At 40.9% G+C, this 23,417-nt stretch overlaps 1 protein-coding gene across 1 annotated transcript in view; it reads right to left on the minus strand.

Moving 5' to 3' along the window:
* LOC311116363 (polymeric immunoglobulin receptor-like) overlaps positions 1-23,417 on the minus strand; it is a gene marked incomplete at its 5' end in the record, with an annotated part of 50,787 nt that overhangs the window by 18,325 nt on the left and 9,045 nt on the right. Inside the window, 2 exons of the mRNA XM_084191450.1 lie at positions 19,212-19,517; positions 19,710-19,712. Coding sequence (XP_084047576.1) covers positions 19,212-19,517; positions 19,710-19,712 — 309 coding nt within the window. The remainder of the gene's footprint in view (positions 1-19,211; positions 19,518-19,709; positions 19,713-23,417) is intronic.

Consider the following 23,417-nt stretch of genomic DNA (forward strand, 5'->3'; position numbering starts at 1 on the left):
GACACCAGTGTGTGTAGCTGTAGCCACTGAAAAGCGATGAAGGGAAAAAGTCTGTCACTCACCCACGCCTCCAATGACATGAAATCCTCCCAGCAGCTAGCTAGCTAACGTTAGGCTCCGTGTTTTTAGATTGCTAAATACATATCTACATAAATAGATACGCTAGCCTATTAGCCATGTTATGACTGATTTTGATTGTATTGACATTCCCAGCCTTAGTTACAGTCCTCCGTTTTTGTTCAAAATATTGAGTCATTGAAACTGAAAGACTGCATCCTGAATGGGTGGAGGCAGCAAACCATGTTAGGTCAGCTGTGATTTACAACCTGATAGCAATATTTTTTTGGACTACCAATAAATGTATTGGTGAATTATATCATGCATTGAACTGCATCCATCTATTCTGCCAACAATGTCTTACTGTACGTCATGGAATTTTGAGTCAAATAGAATCAATTTTTAAAACCTCTTATGAAGTTGGTTTTGTAGCATAAACTGGGAATTTGATATTTCTGACTGATATTATGATTGTCTGTTTGTTTCATGTCTGCAAAGTAGTTAAAACGCTATCAGTTCCACTTTAAACTTGGCCTTTTTTCAATGCTGACTTGAATGTCATTGAGAAAACAGAAAGGTATCAACAACAAAAAATTCACAAACATATTTTCTGAATTTAAAAGTAATCCTTGAAGTAATCATCTCTTTGTAGTTTTCCAAAAGTATCTGTAATCTGATTACAATATTTTAGCTGGTAACCTAACGGATTACAGAAAAGAAAAAAAATTGTAATTCGTTACTCCCAAACCCTTAGTGAATAATACTATACAATACTACAGCCATGTCCGCAAAAACACTACAGTGAATACTACAGTCATGTCTGCAAAAACACTACATTGAATACTATAGTATACCAGTCATGTCCGCAAAAACACTGCAGTGAATACTATAGTATACCAGTCATGTCCGCAAAAACACTGCAGTGAATACTATAGTATACCAGTCATGTCCGCAAAAACACTGCAGTGAATACTATAGTATACCAGTCATGTCCGCAAAAACACTGCAGTGAATACTATAGTATACCAGTCATGTCCGCAAAAACACTGCAGTGAATACTATAGTATACCAGTCATGTCCGCAAAAACACTGCAGTGAATACTATAGTATACCAGTCATGTCCGCAAAAACACTGCAGTGAATACGACAGTAAAGTCTGCAAAAACACAACAGTGAATACTATTGTACACTACAGTCATGTCTGCAAAAACACTAGTCCGCAATACTATAGTATATAACTATAGTAATACTACAGTATTTAGACCATAGTATACTTTAGTATTTATTAATGTGGGTAAGCTGTAAATGTGTAATATATTTGATGTTTGAACTAGGATCACAATCGAAATAAATGTCAAAGGTTTTTTGTGTTATTCTCGACAAATTTCTAAATGCATTGTATCCACATTTGTGGCTGTATTGTTTTTTTAAGTAGTCAGATAAAATTTTCAATCAAGGGATACTACAGTGTGGAGTATAGTATTCTACAGTATATTGCAACATTCTATAGTAAGCGCTACATGATCGAGGGGGAACCTCATTGGAAATCCCCGGCATCAGATCCCCAAGGACAGCGCGTTCAAATCAAAAGAGCATCGACAAAGCTAGCAGCTAGCAATAAAGCTAGCTAGCAGTCCAATCCATCTAAAAATTCTAAAGTAAGTACTACATGATTGAGGAATACTACAGTGTGTGGAATATAATTATCCAGTATACTACAAAATTATATTGTAAGCACTACACAATCGAGGTACACTACATTGTGGAGTATGGAATTCTACAGTATACTACAGCTTACTATAGTATTCTATAGTAAACTGTAATATTGTTTTATGTAGGAGGTTACACATACCTGCTGAGAGTCTGGGGAAGATGAGGAAGAGGAGGATGAGGCGGGCGAGATTGGGAGCCATGTACTGATGTGTGTGTCAAGGACAAAGTCAACCGCAAGAAATACTCTACTTCCTTATGTTCACAGACCTCACTTTCTTTAACTCTCTTCCTGTTTCTGTGTACATTCCCCCCACAGTGGCAGATAGCAACTATTGTGTTAAATTGGCTAGTTTAACCCAAAAGTCATAGTCACTACAATGTACATGTATTTCAGCTTTCTCTAAGGCCTTTTATGCACCAAGAGTCACTACTATCCTGTTACCCTCTGATGGAAAACAGGCCACTAATGATACAAAGACTGGATGCAGGAGCATCATGCACCACATTTTCAATGGCCAAATTCAATATTTCTGAAGAAGGCCATTAAAGGCTGAAACGTCAGTCTTTTAAACTTGCTTAATAAAACAAATACTTTTTATGGTGAGCGAGCGTTGCACCTTTTCTTTTCTAAATTCAATATTTCTGAATTAATTCTGTATAAAATAAACTATATCATACATTTATGTCAAAGAAATTGATAGAATTCAGGTGTGCTGCATAGATGGAGTGATGGGAACTAGACCTCCACAGACTCTCACTTTAAGCCAGGTCAGGGTTCAGGGTCCTTCAGGGGCCAACTCAAAACCACAGGCAACTCAAAACCACAGATAATATCTTCATAGTGTCAAAATTAGCTCAGGAAGTTGCAGTAACACAAGGCTGCAAGTCTTGGGTAAACTCATTCCACAACGTCATGTTAAATACTGAGCTACAGTGCATTTGGAAAGTAATCAGACCCCTTTACTTTTTCCACATTTTGTTAAATTACAGCCTTATTCTAAAATGGATTCAATAGTTTTTTCCCCTCATCAATCTACACACAATACCACATAATGACAAAGCAAAAACAGTTATTTAGACATTTTAGCAACAACCCCCGTTTCAACAGGTCGTTGTCCTGTTGAAACGTAAACCTTTGCCCCAGTCTGAGGTCCTGAGTGCTCTGGACAGGTTTTCATCAAGGATCTCTCTGTACTTTGCTCCGTTCATCTTTCCCTCGATCCTGACTAGTCTCCCAGTCCCTGCTGCTGAAAAACATCCCCAGAGCATGATGCTGCCACCACCATGCATCACCGTAGGGATGGTGCCAGGTTTCCTCCAGACATGACACTTGGCATTCAAGCCAAAGAGTTCAATCTTGGTTTCATCAGACCAGATAATCTTGTTTCTCATGGTCTGAGAGTCTTTAGGTGCCTTTTGGCAAACTCCAAGCGGGCTGTCATGTGCCTTTTACTGAGGAGTGGCTTCCGTCTGGCCATTCTACCATAAAGGCCTGATTGGTGGAGTGATGCAGAGATGGTTGTCCTTCTGGAAAGTTCTTCCATCTCCACAGAGGAACTCTAGAGCTCTGTCAGAGTGACCATCGGGTTCTTGGGCTCCTCCTTGACCAAGAACCTTCTCCCCCGATTGCTCCGTTTGGCCTGGAGGCCAGCTCTAGGAAGAGTCTTGGTGGTTCCAAACTTCTTCCATTTAAGAATGATGGAGGCCACTGTGTTCTTGGGGACCTTCAATGCTGCAGAAATGGTTTGGTACCCTTCCCCAGATCTGTGCCTCGACACAATCCTGTCTCTGAGCTCTACGGACAATTCTTTCGGCCTCATGGCTTGGTTTTTGCTCTGACATGCACTGTCAACTGTGGGACCTTATATAGACAGGTGTGTGAATTTCCAAATCATGTCCAATCAATTGAATTTACCACAGGTGGACTCCAATCAAGTTGTAGAAACATCTCAAGGATGATCAATGGAAACAGGATGCACTTGAGCTCAATGTCGAGTTTCATAGCAAAGGGTCTGAATACTTATATAAATACATATGTATTTAACATTTCTCAACCAGTTTTTTTGTAAATACGTTTTTTTTTTTTTTTTTTATACATTTGCAAAGTTTTCTAAAAAACTGTTTTTGCTTTGTCCTTATGGGGTATTCTCTGTAGATTGCTGAGGATTTTGATTTATTTAATCAATTTTAGAATAAGGCTGTAACGTAACAAAATGTGGAATGAGTCAAGGGTTCTGAATACTTTCCGAAGGCACTGTATACCTTCTATCTTTGGCTCCAACTCAGCAAACTACTTCCGATACATCAGAATATCACACGCAAACTCACAAAGCACAGAGCTCACATCATTTTTTATAGCCCACAGGCACTTCTTCAGTATGACATTTTCTTTTGAATTTCCTTTATTGTATTTTGGTTTTTCAGTTCTACTACCTTTGTTACTGCCTGTAGGGTTGGCCCAGCAGTTGGAGGCTTAAAAGCATTAAAGTGGAGGCAGCGATATGGAGTCACCATTGGGTTATTTTACAAAAAGTTTGTGGAGTTCCAGAATCCGGTGAGGAAAATTACAGTGCAAGACAAAATAGAAAACGAAACAAAATGACAAACTTGAGACTAGACTTCAAGTTGGGCCCTAAAAGCTAAATACCTTGTGTCAAAGGTTCACCATGGTCTGCCCAGGAGGAGCTCTGCCCCAGCCGTGTTCCTCTGCTCAGACGTTGCTGCTCAGATCTTACAACGCCTGGTCTCAATTGGGCTCCCCTGATTAAATAAAAGTGAATAAATTATAATAACATATGATGTGGTTTACTGATAGTAAAATACCCATGCAGGAGATCTGGCATGCATCACCAACGTCTGAGCAGAGGAACACAACTCATATGTTATAGCAAGGACCGCACAGTCAATAACATGGAAGGCAACCATTGGTTGATGCATGCAACATCTGAGCAGGGAAACGCATCCTTTATGTTGCGTTAGCCCCACCTACGGAGACAAACCAAAACAGTTAATCAATCAAAAAACAACACATTCAAAAGGACAAATAATATTGTCTATAAGATAAGGTAAGCTACCATAAATTAATCAACGTAAATGTTGACAGCGAATAACAGTTACAAAATGACCATTTAATAAAGTGCATTGGATTATGTGAATAGCGCTAGACCACACGGTTAACAAACATGTAATCTGATGTGTGCCGCTATGATGTTACTGAGATATACATGAAGGAAATGATTCTGGTGTGTGTAGGTGCTTCGGTAGCCTACTCTATAGGGCACAGCTTAGCCCCGGGACACAGCCTTCAGGCTTTGGCTAGCGACGCCTCCAACTTTGAGTTCTCCCACTGGATCAGAAGGGTAAAACAACACTGGAAATAAAGGATTTGAGTCTTTGTCTGTGCAGCTGTTTAATGTAATAAAAAGTACATCTTTATAAGTGGCCACACAACTCTGGTCTCTCTTTTGGTACCAGCCACAGTATTACATAACAACCTCTCCCTCAACGTGATCAAGACAAAGGAGATGATTGTGGACTACAGGAAAAGGAGGACCGAGCACGCCCCCATTCTCATCGACGGGGCTGTAGTGGAGCAGGTTGAGAGCTTCAAGTTCCTTGGTGTCCACATCACCAACAAACTATCATGGTCCTAACACAACAAGACAGTCTTGAAGAGGGCACGACAAAGCCTATTCCCCCTCAGGAGACTGAAAAGATTTGGCATGGGTCCTCAGATCCTCAAAAGGTTCTACAGCTGCACCGAGAGCATCCTGACTGGTTGCATCACCGCCTGGTATGGCAACTGCTCGGCCTCCGACCACGAGGCACTACAGAGGGTAGTGCGTACGGCCCAGTACATCGCTGGGGCCAAGCTTCCTCCCATCCAGGACCTCTATACCAGGCGGTGTCAGAGGAAGGCCCTAAAAATTGCCAAAGACTCCAGCCACCCTAGTCATAGACTGTTCTCTCTGCTACCGCACGGCAAGCGGTACCAGAGCGCTAAGTCTGTCCAAAAAGCTTCTACCCCCAAGCCATAAGACTCCTGAACAGCTAATCAAATGGCTACCCGGACTACTTGCATCCCCCCCCCCATCTATGCATAGTCACTTTACCTCTACCTACATGTACATATTACCTCAATTACCTCAACTAACATTTTTTTGACATTTTAGTCATTTAGCAGACACTCTTATCCAGAGCGACTTACAGGAGCAATTAGGCTTAAGTGCCTTGCTCAAGGGCACAGACAGATCTTTCACCTAGTCGGCACAATGCTCTTAACCACTAAGCTACCTGCCGCCCTGTGCCCCCGCACATTGACTCTGTACCGGTACCCCCTGTATATAGCCTCGCTACTGTTATTTTACTGCTGCTCTTTAATTATTTGTTATTTTCTATTTTTATTATTTTATTTCTTACTTATCAATTTTTTTACTTAACACTTTCTTAAAACTGCATTGTTGTTTAAGGGCTTGTAAATAAGCATTTCACTGTAAGGTAGGTTGTATTCGGCGCATGTGACAAATCAAATTTAATTTGATTTGATATAGAACTATTTAGCCTAATAGGATCTCTGTGGTGCCAGCAAACTCATTGTGTTCTGACTGCCATTTTATTCAGATTAGGCCTATCTTCATTCATAACTGTCCCAATAGGGTGTTTGACCCACTGAATACTAATGATTTCTATCTTCATCCAGCAGGTGTCAGTAGAGTTCCACCTGCGATGTGAAGCGATGAACCTACAGTAAGTGCAAAGTACAGCTAAATTTAGGAAGGAGTCAAGGACACACAGCTGTTATTATTAATTTACACACATTTTTCAGAATGATTATTGATACAATTTACCCATTGATCTCGTCATAATACCGTTGTCAACTTCCATGAAACTGTAATAGACAAAATAAAAAAATCCAGAAAACATTCAACTACTACATGTTCACATTTAGGGAACCTTATAGAATTAATTTGCTTATTTATGATTGTGTACAACTAAAGTTTTGGCATATTGATCGTTTATTTCCTAACTTGGCATAGGCTAAAGTATTTATGAATATTCACGAAGAGGCGTGGTCACTTGTGACGGAGCGTCTACACACCTCTTGTCAGTCAGGTTATCACAGTTTGCTGCGGGCGAAAGTCCACTATAAATTACGGAATTGTTACACCAAACACCACATTCCGTCTCTTCAAGGAATCCCCGCATGGTTCAGGTAAAACCGAATTACTTTATCTCCGTGTAGGCTTACTACTGCTCTTTGTGACTGTATCATTTCTCTGCGTTTTGGATAGGCTACCTGTAGCCCAATAATGGACTGGAACCTAACCTTAGTCCTTAGTCCAAGGACCTTACATGTTCGGTTTAACCCCCTAGAGTTTAAGGGCCCAGGGCTGGGTTTCTAGTAAGCTAACATAATTATTTGTTTTATGATGTGCATAACAAGGATCATTTAGCCACTAGATTTAGAATTTTAGGACCCTGTAGGTATAAACAAATATATATAAACATTATTTGATGAAATGTACTACTATTATCCCATAGAAGCACATTGAATAACAGATTCATGCATGGAAAAACAGATAGTCCCCCCTAAAAAAATCCAAAGGAAGTTTGTTTTGAAGTGTCTGTCCTATCTATATCGTAGATCTATATCTCTCGTGTTTGTGAGTCTCACCTTTCCATAGAGGGGTCATACTAGTTTGTAGCCCAAACCGTTCGGATCCTACAGATGTTTTCTGGAGAAGACCGAATTTCGTAATGTCTCCTGGTCTGACTAACACCTGCGTAGCTCTGCCACCTTCCACCACAGATGTGGAAGGCCGCCATAGGCGGATGCGGTGGATTGAGAGTTAGCCCATGCAAAAAAAAACATATATCTAGCTTAAACAGACATATTTTAATGGTGATTTTATTATTATTAGATTTCCGCATGGGCGCAGACATCGGCTCTATCTTTTCAATGCAAGGGTTGTTTTCCCTTTGTTAGCGCAGGATAACACTGCAACTGTTAACTCCTATGTTTGCCATGAGTCTAATAACTATGATCTCGTTATTCTCCATTAGTATGTATTTTTGTGATAATTGCCAACTGCTGGACCTTTGTAACACCTCCCAACTGACGTAACGCAATGTATGACTGATAAACACTATTCAACTGGAAATCTGTCTCATGGTCCTTTCAGTCTATAGTTCAAGTCAGTGGTTAACCAGAGCAAACATCTAGCTCCACCAATATCTAGTCTAGACGTATTTCACTAAATATTATGTTACATATGGATAGGCACGAAATACAATATGGATAGGTACGAACTACAATTTGGATAGGTACGAAATACAATTTGGATAGGTACGAAATACAATTTAGATAGGGGTAAAGTGACTAGGCAACAGAATAGATAATAGACAGTAGCAACAGCATATGTGATGAGTGTGTGTGTGGCGAATGTGTGTACGTGTTATGTGAGTGTGTCTGTGTGTGTATGTAGAGTCCATTGTGTGTGTGAATAGAGTCAGAAATAGTAAAAGGGTCAATGCAGATAGTCCGGCTAACTATTTAGCAGTCTTATGGCTTGGGGGTAGAAGCTGTTCAGGAGCCTTTTGGTCCAGGACTTGGCGTTCCGGTACCACGTGCTGTATGGTAGCAGAGAGAACAGTCTATGACTTGGGTGGCTGGGATGTTAGAGACGGTTGTAGACACAACATGGACCATAGCTGCAGCCACCTCTTCCAGTCAGCCACCTCTTCCAGTTCAGCTTGAGTTAGTGGTTTATTGAAAATATTGAAAAATACATGTCGTATCGAGTAAATGCTGGCAATTATTGCTGATAAACAAAGGAGTCCGCTCATACTGAACCTTGATCATAAGTTTATTCATATCACAAGCTTTCAGCATGAGTTAAAGGTGACATGCCCACCCGGAGAGCGACGCCTCAGATTGCAATGGTCGCTCTACCCTCTCCTTCGTTTTTCCCCCAGTATATATAATCTCCCCAAGATGTGGGTGGCTCCCTCTACTGTCCAATCCCCTGTCTACAACACACTTCCTGTCTGTTGTATGTGGCGTTACACTAAAACATTCCCTCTTGATACTAAAATCAACATTCTTTCAGTTCCACTTAAAAACCATTAACAAAGACATAATCCTAATACACTACATACATTTTGAGAAACTGCCCTGTCAGTGGCTTATAAGTGTTGACATTCAACATTCATTAATTGGAGAGGGGTGAAATTTCCCCAGCCCCATCCCTCAGCTGTATAGCTGAACTAATGTTGTGAACTGTGATGCACATTGTCAAACGCCACACTGGTGTCCACTTCCTTTTCCACAAAGCTTAGAAAATTAGCTAAGCGAGATTTAATGCAGCCTATTGTTTGAGCAATTGCGATTCAGTAGACACTAAAACTAAGTTAGAATGTTGACGTTTTCTAGGAAGGAGACAATGTTTTTCTATATAATAAGAGGGTGAAGCCTTGACGATAGGATTAATCATGAAATGTGAATTGAATATTCTCAACATTCTGTTGTTCTCTTCTTTATGTCAGTACTTCCTGTTTCTCCAATTAAAGTATCTGTTTCTTCTTTGAGTGTCTTTCCCGGATGTTTTTAGAATATTTTTGCACTTGTTCTGATGTTTCTATGACAATCAATGAAAAAAATTATTGCGAACAAGATATGTAAATGCATTTTTATATGATTTGATTATTTCTATCAAATCGTGATTTTTATGAAAATCAAAGGTTGTAAAAGTAGGCCAGATGGTTTTAGAAAAATGTTCACTTGTTTGATGTTTCTATGGCAATCAATGCAATAATTATTGCGAAAAATAGATTTAAATGCATTTTTATATGATTTGATTATTTCTATCAAATCAATACTTGATGTTTTATACAAATCAAAGGTTGTAAAAGTAGGCCAGACCTTTTTAGAATAATTTTCACTTGTTTTGATGTTTCTATCACAATCAATGAAAAGGTTGTTGTAAAAAAGAGATTTAAATGCATTTTTATATGATTTGATTATTTCTATCAAATCAACATTTGACTTTATCTGTCCACCCCTAACAAAAACATTAGCTCGTGAAAGATCCTTTCAAGTAATCAGAGAGAAATGGAAATGTATGTCAAACTTTAATTAGGCTAACGGTGAATGTCTGTTTAATGTCTGATATAAAACCTACTTTACCTCAGTCAGAGACCACTGGTTTTCTGTTCTACCTGATAGTTAAATGCACCACCCTGGTGTACCAGGTCTAAATCAGTCCCTGATCAGATGGGAACAATACAAAAATGCAGTGGAACTGGCTTCGAGGTCCAGAGTTGAGTTTGAGGGGCATAGACTATCAATGTAAAAAATATGCTTTCCTATTATTGACGTCAGCGTAGCTTACTTTATATTGAACACCAGTGTATCATCATTTGTCCATTGTCTTGATTTTCTGTTCTAGTCCCTATCTTTTTCAGTATCTTCCATGGCTACTGTACATCAGCAGGTAACCTAGCCCTTGATCATGACTCTCAGTTCCATTACATTACACATGAGTCATTGGACCAGGGCATCTTCCGTAGGGGGACGTTTTGTTAAGTGCCGCGATGCTCGGTCTGAACACTAAATGAGTGGCCAGTAGCTGCAAATCAGGTTGTTATGGACGTAGCTCTTCTGCAGATGTGTACACGTCCATAACAACCTGATTTGCAGCTACTTTAGGCCTATATCTGATAACAGCAAATTGTTATATTAATTAATTGCCTATGTAGCTAGCTAACCATGTAATGGAGATGGAGAACACAGTTTCTACTGCCGTGTCTTCTCATGTGTGTAAAGTAGCCTAAACGCACTTCATCCCATGTGAAGAGGTCTGGATCTTTATAGCACAAAGGGTAGTGACTTACCCTAATATATAAATATGGATAGGCACGAACTACAATTTGGATAGGTACGAAATGCAATTTGGATAGGGGTAAAGATTAACATAGATTTGTGTTTTATTCATCAGTGTTTAGGCTATGGATTACAATGACTTATGAGCATGGCTGTGACTACATATGAGGACACAGAGGTCAGGACCTCGTAATTTCTTCTAATAAAGCTAATAATAAAACAAATATATACTTTGTACACAATAAACAAAATCAAACACGGGTCAACCTCTAGATATTGATCCCAGCGTTGATCAAAGCTCAGAACGCTTATTAGACTTGATCTGACTGAGTTATTCGCGCCTGCCTCTTTGCAAAGTTTTTATAAGTTAGGAACTAAAAAAAATAATACGTTAGGAACTTTAAAAAAGAATATGTTAGGAACGTAAAAAAATAAAAAAGTGAGGAACATAAAAAAAAATACGTTAGGAACTTAAAAAATAATATGTTAGGAACTTTAAAAATAATAATACGATAGGAACTTAAAACAATATGAACATCTCCACATGGCCTATCTTCCCTGTAGGCCGACATTAAAATGCAATCAACATGCAAACAATAGTTCTAAAAATGTCATAGGTTTCCATTTCGTCGCTGATGCTACGTGTCAGTGTGAATCATTTCTCATATTTCCCCCCTTTCAGGGGTATAACATTACAATTGTATAGCTAATAGGCTACAGTGGGGAAAAAAATTATTTAGTCAGCCACCAATTGTGCAAGTTCTCCCACTTAAAAAGATGAGAGGCCTGTAATTTTCATCATAGGTACACGTCAACTATGACAGACAAAATGAGGAAAAAAAATCAAGAAAATCACATTGTAGGATTTTTTATGAATTTATTTGCAAATTATGGTGGAAAATAAGTATTTGGTCAATAACAAAAGTTTCTCAATACTTTGTTATATACCCTTTGTTGGCAATGACACAGGTCAAACGTTTTCTGTAAGTCTTCACAAGGTTTTCACACACTGTTGCTGGTATTTTGGCCCATTCCTCCATGCAGATCTCCTCTAGAGCAATGATGTTTTGGGGCAACTCCCTCCAAAGATTTTCTATGGGGTTGAGATCTGTAGACTGGCTAGGCCACTCCAGGACCTTGAAATGCTTCTTACGAAGCCACTCCTTCGTTGCCCGGGCGGTGTGTTTGGGATCATTGTCATGCTGAAAGACCCAGCCACGTTTCATCTTCAATGCCCTTGCTGATGGAAGGAGGTTTTCACTCAAAATCTCACGATACATGGCCCCATTCATTCTTTCCTTTACACAGATCAGTCGTCCTGGTCCCTTTGCAGAAAAACAGCCCCAAAGCATGATGTTTCCACCCCCATGCTTCACAGTAGGTATGGTGTTCTTTGGATGCAACTCAGCATTCTTTGTCCTCCAAACACGACGAGTTGAGTTTTTACCAAAAAGTTCTATTTTGGTTTCATCTGACCATATGACATTCTCCCAATCCTCTTCTGGATCATCCAAATGCACTCTAGCAAACTTCAGACGGGCCTGGACATGTACTGGCTTAAGCAGGGGGACACGTCTGGCACTGCAGGATTTGAGTCCCTGGCGGCGTAGTGTGTTACTGATGGTAGGCTTTATTACTTTGGTCCCAGCTCTCTGCAGGTCATTCACTAGGTCCCCCCGTGTGGTTCTGGGATATTTGCTCACCGTTCTTGTGATCATTTTGACCCCACGGGGTGAGATCTTGCATGGAGCCCCAGATCGAGGGAGATTATCAGTGGTCTTGTATGTCTTCCATTTCCTAATAATTGCTCCCACAGTTGATTTCTTCAAACCAAGCTGCTTACCTATTGCAGATTCAGTCTTCCCAGCCTGGTGCAGGTCTACAATTTGGTTTCTGGTGTCCTTTGACAGCTCTTTGGTCTTGGCCATAGTGGAGTTTGGAGTGTGACTGTTTGAGGTTGTGGACAGGTGTCTTTTATACTGATAACAAGTTCAAACAGGTGCCATTAATACAGGTAACGAGTGGAGGACAGAGGAGCCTCTTAAAGAAGAAGTTACAGGTCTGTGAGAGCCAGAAATCTTGCCTGTTTGTACGTGACCAAATACTTATTTTCCACCATAATTTGCAAATAAATTCATTAAAAGTCCTACAATGTGATTTTCTGGAAAACATTTTCTCAATTTGTCTGTCATAGTTGACGTGTACCTATGATGAAAATTACAGGCCTCTCTCATCTTTTTAAGTGGGAGAACTTGCACAATTGGTGGCTGACTAAATACTTTTTTCCCCCACTGTATGTGTCTGTAGATGGACTGAGGTGAATGAACCTACAGTAGCCAAGGTGATAATGACTGGGATAATTTTGGCTTGTTTTGCTGTTCTCCAAACAGCATTTTAAAGTTTCATTGTATAGAAATGGAGAAAAATGAGCTTCAACATTCACAAAAATGTCCCCCCCCTTCAGGACCTCTCTGAAACTCCCTGATTACGGCCCTGCTTGTGAGTCATCACCAGCATAATGGGTATGGCTGTATCATAGGTACCAGGTAGCATGGCAATCACATGAGAGCACCTGGGGCCATAAGTACGTATCGTAGTAAGAGTGCTGATTTAAGATACGTTTTGCCTTTTTAGATCACATTGAATCAGATTAAATGGACACGGAGGACCTGTTCCTAGATCAGCGCTGCTATTCTGAGACGCTTGATGCATTGGGCCACATACGGCCATCTAACATTAATGGACAGGCCCCAGATCTAACATTAATGGACAGGCCCCAGATCTAACATTAATGGACAGGCCCCAGATCTAACATTAAAGGACAGGCCCCAGATCTAACATTAATGGACAGGCCCCAGATCTAACATTAATGGACAGGCCCCAGATCTAACATTAAAGGATAGGTGACAACAAGGGACCACTTCAAATGCTTTCCCACCATCACAGTCATAGCAGATCAATGATTACCTCAAGGAAGGGAGGAGGAAAGGGTTCATGTTAGTATTGGAACATGTGCCACCATATCATCTAAAGACCTAGTGATGAGATTGGTAATGATCAGAGATTACTACCCTCTTCCATACTGAAGGGATGATTACTACCCCTTTCCATATTGAAGGGATGTTTACTACCCCTTTCCATACTGAAGGGATGATTACTACCCTCTTCCATACTGAAGGGATGATTACTATCCCTTTCCATATTGAAGGGATGATTACTACCCCTTTCCATACTGAAGGGATGATTACTATCCTCTTCCATACTGAAGGGATGATTACTACCCCTTTCCATATTGAAGGGATGATTACTATCCTCTTCCATACTGAAGGGATGATTACTACCCCTTTCCATATTGAAGGGATGATTACTACCCTCTTCCATACTGAAGGGATGATTACTACCCCTTTCCATATTGAAGGGATGATTACTACCCTCTTCCATACTGAAGGGATGATTACTACCCTCTTCCATATTGAAGGGATGATTACTACCCTCTTCCATATTGAAGGGATGATTACTACCCTCTTCCATACTGAAGGGATGATTACTACCCTCTTCCATATTGAAGGGATGATTACTACCCCTTTCCATATTGAAGGGATGATTACTACCCCTTTCCATATTGAAGGGATGATTACTACCCCTTTCCATACTGAAGGGATGATTACTACCCCTTTCCATATTGAAGGGATGATTACTACCCTCTTCCATACTGAAGGGATGATTACTACCCCTTTCCATACTAAAGGGATGATTACTACTCCTTTCCATACTAAAGGGATGATTACTACCCTCTTCCATACTAAAGGGATGATTACTACCCTCTTCCATACTGAAGGGATGATTACTACCCCTTTCCATACTAAAGGGATGATTACTCCTTTCCATACTAAAGGGATGATTACTACCCTCTTCCATACTAAAGGGATGATTACTACCCTCTTCCATACTGAAGGGATGATTACTACCCTCTTCCATACTAAAGGGATGATTACTACCCTCTTCCATACTGAAGGGATGATTACTACCCTCTTCCATACTAAAGGGATGATTACTCCTTTCCATACTAAAGGGATGATTACTACCCTCTTCCATACTAAAGGGATGATTACTACCCTCTTCCATACTAAAGGGATGATTACTACCCTCTTCCATACTAAAGGGATGATTACTACCCTCTTCCATACTGAAGGGATGATTACTACCCTCTTCCATACTGAAGGGATGATTACTTCCATACCGAAGAGAGGATTACATCCATATTCCATACTGAAGGGATGATTACTACCCTCTTCCATACTAAAGAGAGGATTACTACCCTCTTCCATACTGAAGGGATCAATGTCATCAAGAGGAATCAATGCTACAATTTCCAACCTGATTGGAGAATGTGAAGATAATGATGTTGTGTCATGCCTCAATAAAGGGTTAAATAATTTATTGATTATAAGCAGTTCATATGTGGCCTTACGGTTATTATTGATCCATTCTAATGGAAGAATACGTATTTCTCTCTCCTCCGCTGCGTTTCAATCACTTCCATTGATCATTCATCCTTCCTATCACTTCCATTGATCATTCATCCTTCCTATCACTTCCATTGATCATTCATCCTTCCCATCACTTCCATTGATCATTCATCCTTCCTATCACTTCCATTGATCATTCATCCTTCCTATCACTTCCATTGATCATTCATCCTTCCTATCACTTCCATTGATCATTCATCCTTCCTATCACTTCCATTGATCATTCATCCTTCCTATCACTTCCATTGATCATTCATCCTTCCTATCACTTCCATTGATCATTCATCCTTCCCATCACTTCCATTGATCATTCATCCTTCCAATCACTTCCATCGATCATTCATCCTTCCTATCACTTCCATTGATCATTCATCCTTCCTATCACTTCCATTGATCATTCATCCTTCCTATCACTTCCATTGATCATTCATCCTTCCTATCACTTCCATTGATCATTCATCATTCCCATCACTTCCATTGATCATTCATCTTTCCTATAATTTCCACTGATCATTTGTCCTTCAAATCACTTCCATTGATCATTCATCCTTCCAAGCGCTTCCATTGATCATTCATCCTTCCAATCACTTCCATTGATCATTCATCCCTCCAAGCACTTCCATTGATAATTTGTCCTTTCAATCAATCCATTGATCATTCATTCTTCTTTATGTTGTCCTGTAGAGGTCAGAGTCACACACATTTGTTCTTACTCTATTTAATAAAGGGAAAGTATTATTAGTCAATGATGTTATAGACTTGCACATTCCAGCTGGGGATTGTATTGTGTGAGAGAGAACATTTCACATTCATTAAATTGTTCCCATTTGTTTTCCTGTTAACAAAAACAGAAAAACACTGTCTCTCTCTATGGATGTTCAATGGCATCAACTGTCATCTTTTTCACTAAGGGCAAACACACATGTGCGTGCACACACACACAAAGACTCATGATTGATGCCAAGCTGTGACAGGGCTCTGGAGATATCTGTAATTATGAGTTATCTTTCCATCGTTGGTCTCTATAAAGAGTTCATACATTCATAGAAAAAAAAGCTTTATATTGAGATGTGAATGGGGGAATCTTGGCTGTCTACCATTTCTTTATTAGACAGAGCTCATTGACACACAGTAATTGCCTAATACTGTAAATCAATTTTTGTGGATGTGTTCTAAGGAAACTCACAGTGGGTCGGAGTCGGGACCTAGATGATGTGTCCCGGAAACTTGGATTAGGACTGGGTGCTAGTAGCTATTATCCTCTGGATTAGGACTGGTTGCTAGTAGCTAATATCCTCTGGATTAGAACCGGGTGAGGACAGAGGACCCACTCTGACAACCACTGGATTAGAGAGAGGGCAAGAGGCCAATGTTTTGGATTGCCTCTGGATGGTGGGATTATCTTCTGTAGAAAATAGTCTCTCTCTCTCTCTCTCTCTCTCTCTCTCTCTCTCTCTCTCTCTCTCTCTCTCTCTCTCTCTCTCTCTCTCTCTCTCTCTCTCTCTCTCTCTCTCTCTCTCTGATTTTGTCTGAGGTTGCATCATTAAGGTTTATCACTTTGTTATGAAGTAGTTTACAGGTAGCTCAACATTATCATCCTGCTGTGTATGTGTGTGGGGGGGTATAACGTTTTTTCTTAAACTGGACGTTCAGTAGTCCATGTGTTGTCAAAACTAAGACAGTGTGTACTGTGTGAACACTTCTTTACACTACCCTGTCTGTCCGTCTGATGATCCTGGCACTGACAGCTCCCTCTACAGTGAGGAACTGATAAAGAGCTTTTCTCCTCCTCTGTCACGTCTTTAAGAGGGTTTTGACAGGCCGTCTGAATGAAGCAGCACTTTGTGATTGACTCAGACCTCCCTCTCTTAGGATGAGAGCTCCTCATCTCTGACAAGCTCTGATAGGATGCGAGCTCTTCACCTCTGAAAAACTGACGGATGGGAAACTTTAGAGAAATGATCATAATCAGACTCTCCCTGTGGCATTTAATGATAATCCTTGAGCACTGTTTAAGAACTGTAGCATATAGCTCTCCCTATGGAACTATGTGTCTGTTCTATTTGTATTCCATGTGCTCCTGCCTACCTGATCTATGTTGTCCCACTTCTACGTTCTGCACCTGTGTGATCCTGCTCATTTCATCTGTGTTATACAATTTGTATGTGATGCACCTGTGTGCTGCCGTTGCGTTCCAGAGGTAGCTAGCTATGGCAAACACAATCTGTTGTCATGGCAACACTGGGGAGCGTTGTGATGTTTTCAGAGACACTACAGGCGTCTACAGTGAGATTGCGCAGAGCCCCTCTCTGACGTGTGTGTTTCTTTAATGGAATGAGAGTGTGAACATTTCCACCAAAAAGATAGAGAGAACACTAAAAAGGCAGAGACTAAGGGTATTTATAATAGTGTGCTTGTGTGCTCGTGTGTGTGCGTTTTCGTGCACCTATTTGTGAGAGAGTTTATAGTAGTGTGTGTGATGGTATGAGACACAGAATTAGAGATCAGAACCTTTCTAAATCAGATGAGACAGGGTGAGCCTTGCTCTACACAATAGATCCAACAGTGTTTTTACAGCATGTGAATCCTTATGACGTAAAACCATAGAACTGAAGAGAGCTCAAGGGGAACTAAAGGAAGCTAGAGACATGCACTATGTCATGCTACAAAAGAGAGGGAACTGAGGGGAAGCTGGAGACACTATGTCATGCTGCAACAAAGAGGGAACTGAGGGGAAGCTAGAGACACTGACATGCTACAACAGAGAGGGAACTGAAGGGAAGCTAGAGACAGTATGTCATGTTGCAACAGAGAGGGAACTGAAGGGAAGCTAGAGACACTATGTCATGCTGCAACAGAGAGGGAACTGAAGGGAAGCTAGAGACACTATGTCATGCTGCAACAGAGAGGGAAATGAGGGGAAGCTGGAGACACTATGTCATGCTGCAACAGAGAGGGAACTGAAGAGAAGCTAGAGACACTATGTCATGCTGCAACAAAGAGGGAAGTGAGGGGAAGCTAGAGACCCTGTGTCATGCTGCAACAGAGAGGGAACTGAAGGGAAACTAGAGACACTATGTCATGCTGCAACAGAGAGGGAACTGAGGGGTAGCTAGAGACACTATGTCAAGCTGCAACAGAGAGGGAACTGAAGGGAAGCTAGAGACACTATGTCATGCTGCAACAGAGAGGGAACTGAGGGGAAGCTAGAGACACTATGTCATGCTGCAACAGAGAGGGAACTGAGGGGAAGCTAGAGACACTGACATGCTACAACAGAGAGGGAACTGAAGGGAAGCTAGAGACACTATGTCATGCTGCAACAGAGAGGGAACTGAAGGGAAGCTAGAGACACTATGTCATGCTGCAACAGAGAGGGAACTGAAGGGAAGCTAGAGACACTATGTCATGCTGCAACAGAGAGGGAAATGAGGGGAAGCTGGAGACACTATGTCATGCTGCAACAGAGAGGGAACTGAAGGGAAGCTAGAGACACTGTGTCATGTTGCAACAGAGAGGGAACTGAAGAGAAGCTAGAGACACTATGTCATGCTGCAACAAAGAGGGAAGTGAGGGGAAGCTAGAGACCCTGTGTCATGCTGCAACAGAGAGGGAACTGAAGGGAAACTAGAGACACTATGTCATGCTGCAACAGAGAGGGAACTGAGGGGTAGCTAGAGACACTATGTCAAGCTGCAACAGAGAGGGAACTGAAGGGAAGCTAGAGACACTATGTCATGCTGCAACAGAGAGGGAACTGAGGGGAAGCTAGAGACACTATGTCATGTAATTGTAAACAAACGCTGTCCAGCTTCAAAACACGGTCAGTTCTTGCACCTACGTATACAGTATAGCTCTGTCTATGAATTTCAGACTGGTTACACATTTATCATTTCATTTGTTGTAAAAGGATATTTATAATTGGGTCATTATTTTGTATTTGACATTGCAGGTTTACAGGACAATCCATAGGACATTGCTGAGCACTATTCATTCTACTTTACTAGATACAAACAGTGAAGAGATCTTACCTGGAGTGACAGATAGGTAGAACCATTGTATCCTGATATCTGGTCCTCCATTGATTTCCACAACACACCTGTAATTCTCAGAGTCCTGTGACATCAGGTTAGTCATGGTCATAGTGAAGATTCTCTTGTTGATGTCATCAGAGATTGAGGCCTTACCACTGATCTTAGGATGGTCACTGCGTACCACATAAGAACACAGTTCCCAACCTAATCCTTTACACCAGTATTTCACATGGTTGATGTGATTCAGATCATAGTGACATGGGATGGTGATGGAGCCTCCTGTCTGCACAGACACATACCTCACTGTGGACAGATCAACACAAAACACATTTAAATTAGAATTAACATTTAACAGAATCTGTACAAAGGAAAAATACAAAATGAATCACATTGCTCCAACACACAGCTCGTTCATGATTGAGATTGATTATACAGTGTTTTAAGTGAATAGACCCAGGGGACTTCGCCCTTAATTCGTAGAAATAGTACCCTTACCTGCTGAGAGTACAAAGAGGATGAGGGTGAGGATGAGGAAGAGGAGGAGGAGGAGGAGGAGGAGGAGGAGGGAGAGATTTAAGAGCCATGTTTATGGTTTCAGTCTGCCTGGTATATTATAAGGTACCTGAGTACAAATGTGTATGTGTTAGCTCAGAATGCTGCAAGTTTAAGCTAAACTCATTCCATAATGTCATGTTAAATACTGAGCTATTCATTCTGTTGTTGGCTCCAATACAGCTAACTACTTCAGATACATCAGAATGTCACTCTCAAAATCACAAATGATCTTGAGAAGAATAAAATGTCTTTAAAAATATATCGCTTTCATACTATTTTCACATGTATGTGGTAACATTTCACAACTCTTAGTACAAAACTCAAAACAGATCATCAAAAAGGCTGTTTTTTCAAAACTTTAAGCACATTTTCAATTGACTAAGTACAAAACACAAAATCACACAAAGCTTTTCACCAAACATGATCAGTGTTTCATCTAGAAATACCTTTCATATAAAGTAATTGCCTTTAACCCTCCTATTATGTTGTGGGTCAATTTGACCCGTTTCCACTTTTGCGTTGTCTAAAATACTAGTTAACCACTCTTTTTCGCCATGAAATTACATGACTTTTCCTCATTTAGGGTCATGAACCTAACTGCAAAATGTGGACACACTGATGTGTTGTGGAATGTCTGTGTACATTTTGTATACAAACATGATGTTGTGGGTCATTTTGACCCGGAGGCTTTCATGTGTATATATATTTGCACAGGTGCAAAACAAAAAAGTGTCTTTGATTTATTTTGTTTTGACTGGTCCTGGTTGCACTTTTAGAATTGTGTTTGGGTTAAAAAGGGCTTTCCCAAGCTTCTCCTCAGTGTGAGAGCAGCAGGTCCCTGACACAGACACTCAAAAATGAGCTCCAAAAGATTTTCAATCAATGAAGTCTTATCACAAATTCTGGACTGTGACAGTGAAAAAGAAGAAGAGGTTTCAGAGACAGAGGATATTTCAGAGATAGAGGACAATGCTGTTGATGATCCAGATTTTGTCTTCATTGAAGAGGATTCAGAGGAGGAGTCTGCCGTACCATCCCCTACATCAGATGAGAGACAGAGCATGCAACAAGCATCATCAAGAGAAGAGAAGACATGGAAGTCTAAAGATGGTCATATTGAATGGTCACCGTCACCACAACGAGGTCAAGGTAGACTCTCAGCTTCCAATGTAATAAAAATGGTTCCAGGACCTACACGATTTGCTGTCACTCGAGTCCATGACATACAATCAGCTTTTGAGCTCTTTTTACCCCAAGCAATAGAGAAGATTGTTCTGGACATGACCAACTTGGAGGGGAGCCGTGTGTTTCAAGAGAACTGGAAGCCACTGGATCGGATTGACTTGCATGCATACATTGGATTGCTCATATTAGCTGGAGTCTACCGGTCAAACGGAGAAGCAACGGCCAGCCTGTGGAATGAAGAGAATGGAAGGCCAATATTTCGGGCAACAATGTCTCTACAAGAATTCCACATAATTTCTCGGGTGATTCGCTTTGATAACCGTGATACCAGACCGGGTCGACGTGAAAGAGACAAACTAGCTGCAATCAGAGATGTATGGGATAAATGGGTGGAAATTCTACCGTTACTGTACAATCCCAGTCCTCATGTTACAGTTGATGAACGCCTTGTTCCATTCAGAGGACGTTGTCCCTTCAGACAGTATATGCCAAACAAGCCTGCAAAATGTGGCATCAAAATATGGGCAGCATGTGATGCCACATCAAGCTATGCATGGAATATGCAAGTTTACACTGGGAAGCCACCCGGCGGAGTGCCTGAGAAAAACCAAGGGATGCGGGTGGTGCTGGACATGAGTGAAGGGCTGCAAGGTCATAACATCACGTGTGACAACTTCTTCACATCCTACCGCCTTGGTGTTGAACTACAGAAGAGAAAGCTGACCATGGTTGGAACAATCAGAAAAAACAAACCTGAACTTCCCAGTGAGCTTCTGAAAATGCAGGGCAGAACTGTGCATTCCTCTAAATTTGCTTTCTCTGAAAATGCAACTGTTGTTTCATACTGCCCAAAGAAGAACAAGAATGTTCTTGTAATGAGCACAATGCACAAAGATGCATCGCTGAGTGCAAGAGAGGACATCAAGCCACAAATAATACTGGACTACAATTCCACCAAAGGAGGAGTTGACAATTTGGATAAAGTCACAGCAACATATAGTTGTCAGCGCATGACTGCCCGCTGGCCTTTGGTGATTTTCTACAACATTGTGGATGTGTCTGCTTACAATGCCTATGTCCTGTGGACTGAAATCAACCAGCAATGGAATGGTGGCAAATTGTACCGACGCCGGCTTTTCCTAGAGGAGCTCGGCAAAGCTCTCATCACTCCCAAGATCCAGAGGAGAGTCCGGCCTCCTCGGTCGACAGCAGCTGCATCTGCCGTCCAGAAAATTCAAGCTGGACCATCAACACATGCCTCCAATCAACCAGAAATGGATCCAGTGGATACAGGCAGTGGCAAGAAACGGAAAAGATGCCAGCTCTGCCCCCCTCGACAAGACAGTAAAACAAGCACCACTTGTGTAGAATGCAATAAATACATCTGCAGAAAGCACACACACACATTGTGTTCAACATGTAGAGAGAAAGACTGAAGGGATAATATGGACCAATAGGGGGGGAAAAAACCTACTTGGGGAAACTGAAAAATCTTGTTTGTGAGAAAGGAAATATGTTTAACAAATAGTTCTTAAATATTGTTTAAAAAAAATAAAAAGTATTGTATTTCTTCTTTCTGAAATGTCTGATAAGACAAAATAAAGTTGTTTCTGTTTTTACTTAATTCTTTGACTGTCTTGAGTGTGTTTAAACTGTGCGGGTCAATTTGACCCGTAACATAATGGATGTCATTTTTTTCCAGCAAAGCACAAGGGTTAACAATGTAATAATCACAATACTTTTCATATGATTCTCTTCACATTTGTTTAAATACATTTGACCATCATGCAATCCAACGGCGCTTAATGGTTAGTCATTTAACCGTTGGTAAACCTATTGATTTTTGACTGGTTTGTCTACTATATATGTATTTAGAGAACTACATAAATACAATGTGTGTTTGTATAGTATAAACATCTAAATGACATGTATGATACATGATAACCATCCATAATGACCATTCATTAGTACTAATTGATTTCACATAGTCCCCTGTAGCTCAGTTGGTAGTGCATGGCGCTTGCAATGCCAGGGTTGTGGGTTCGTTTCTCACGGGGGGCCAGGATGAAAATGTATGCAATCACTAACTGTAAGTCGCTCTGGATAAGAGCGTCTGCTAAATGACTAAAATGTAAAACATAGTGCAACCACTATTGGTCACCATATAAAAGGGTGTGTGTGAACACTTGCAATTTCTTTAACAAGGAGCAGGATAGACAGCAAGGGGGAGGGAGAAATCAAAGAGCTGGTGGACAAGGGGCCGTCAGAGAGGTGGGCATGGGCCCCATCAAAGAGGTCAAAGAGGTGGGCATTAGACCCATCAAAGAGGTCAAAGAGGTGGGCATGGGCCCCATCATAGAGGTGAAAGAGGTGGGCATGGGCCCCATCATAGAGGTGAAAGAGGTGGGGAGTCGTGAAGGTTTGAGTCTGTGTGTGTGACACGGTATCTGTGTACTAATGTGT

This window comes from Coregonus lavaretus, assembly GCF_964263955.1.
Source record: "Coregonus lavaretus genome assembly, contig: HAP1_SCAFFOLD_2148, whole genome shotgun sequence".
Taxonomy (NCBI): domain Eukaryota; kingdom Metazoa; phylum Chordata; class Actinopteri; order Salmoniformes; family Salmonidae; genus Coregonus; species Coregonus lavaretus.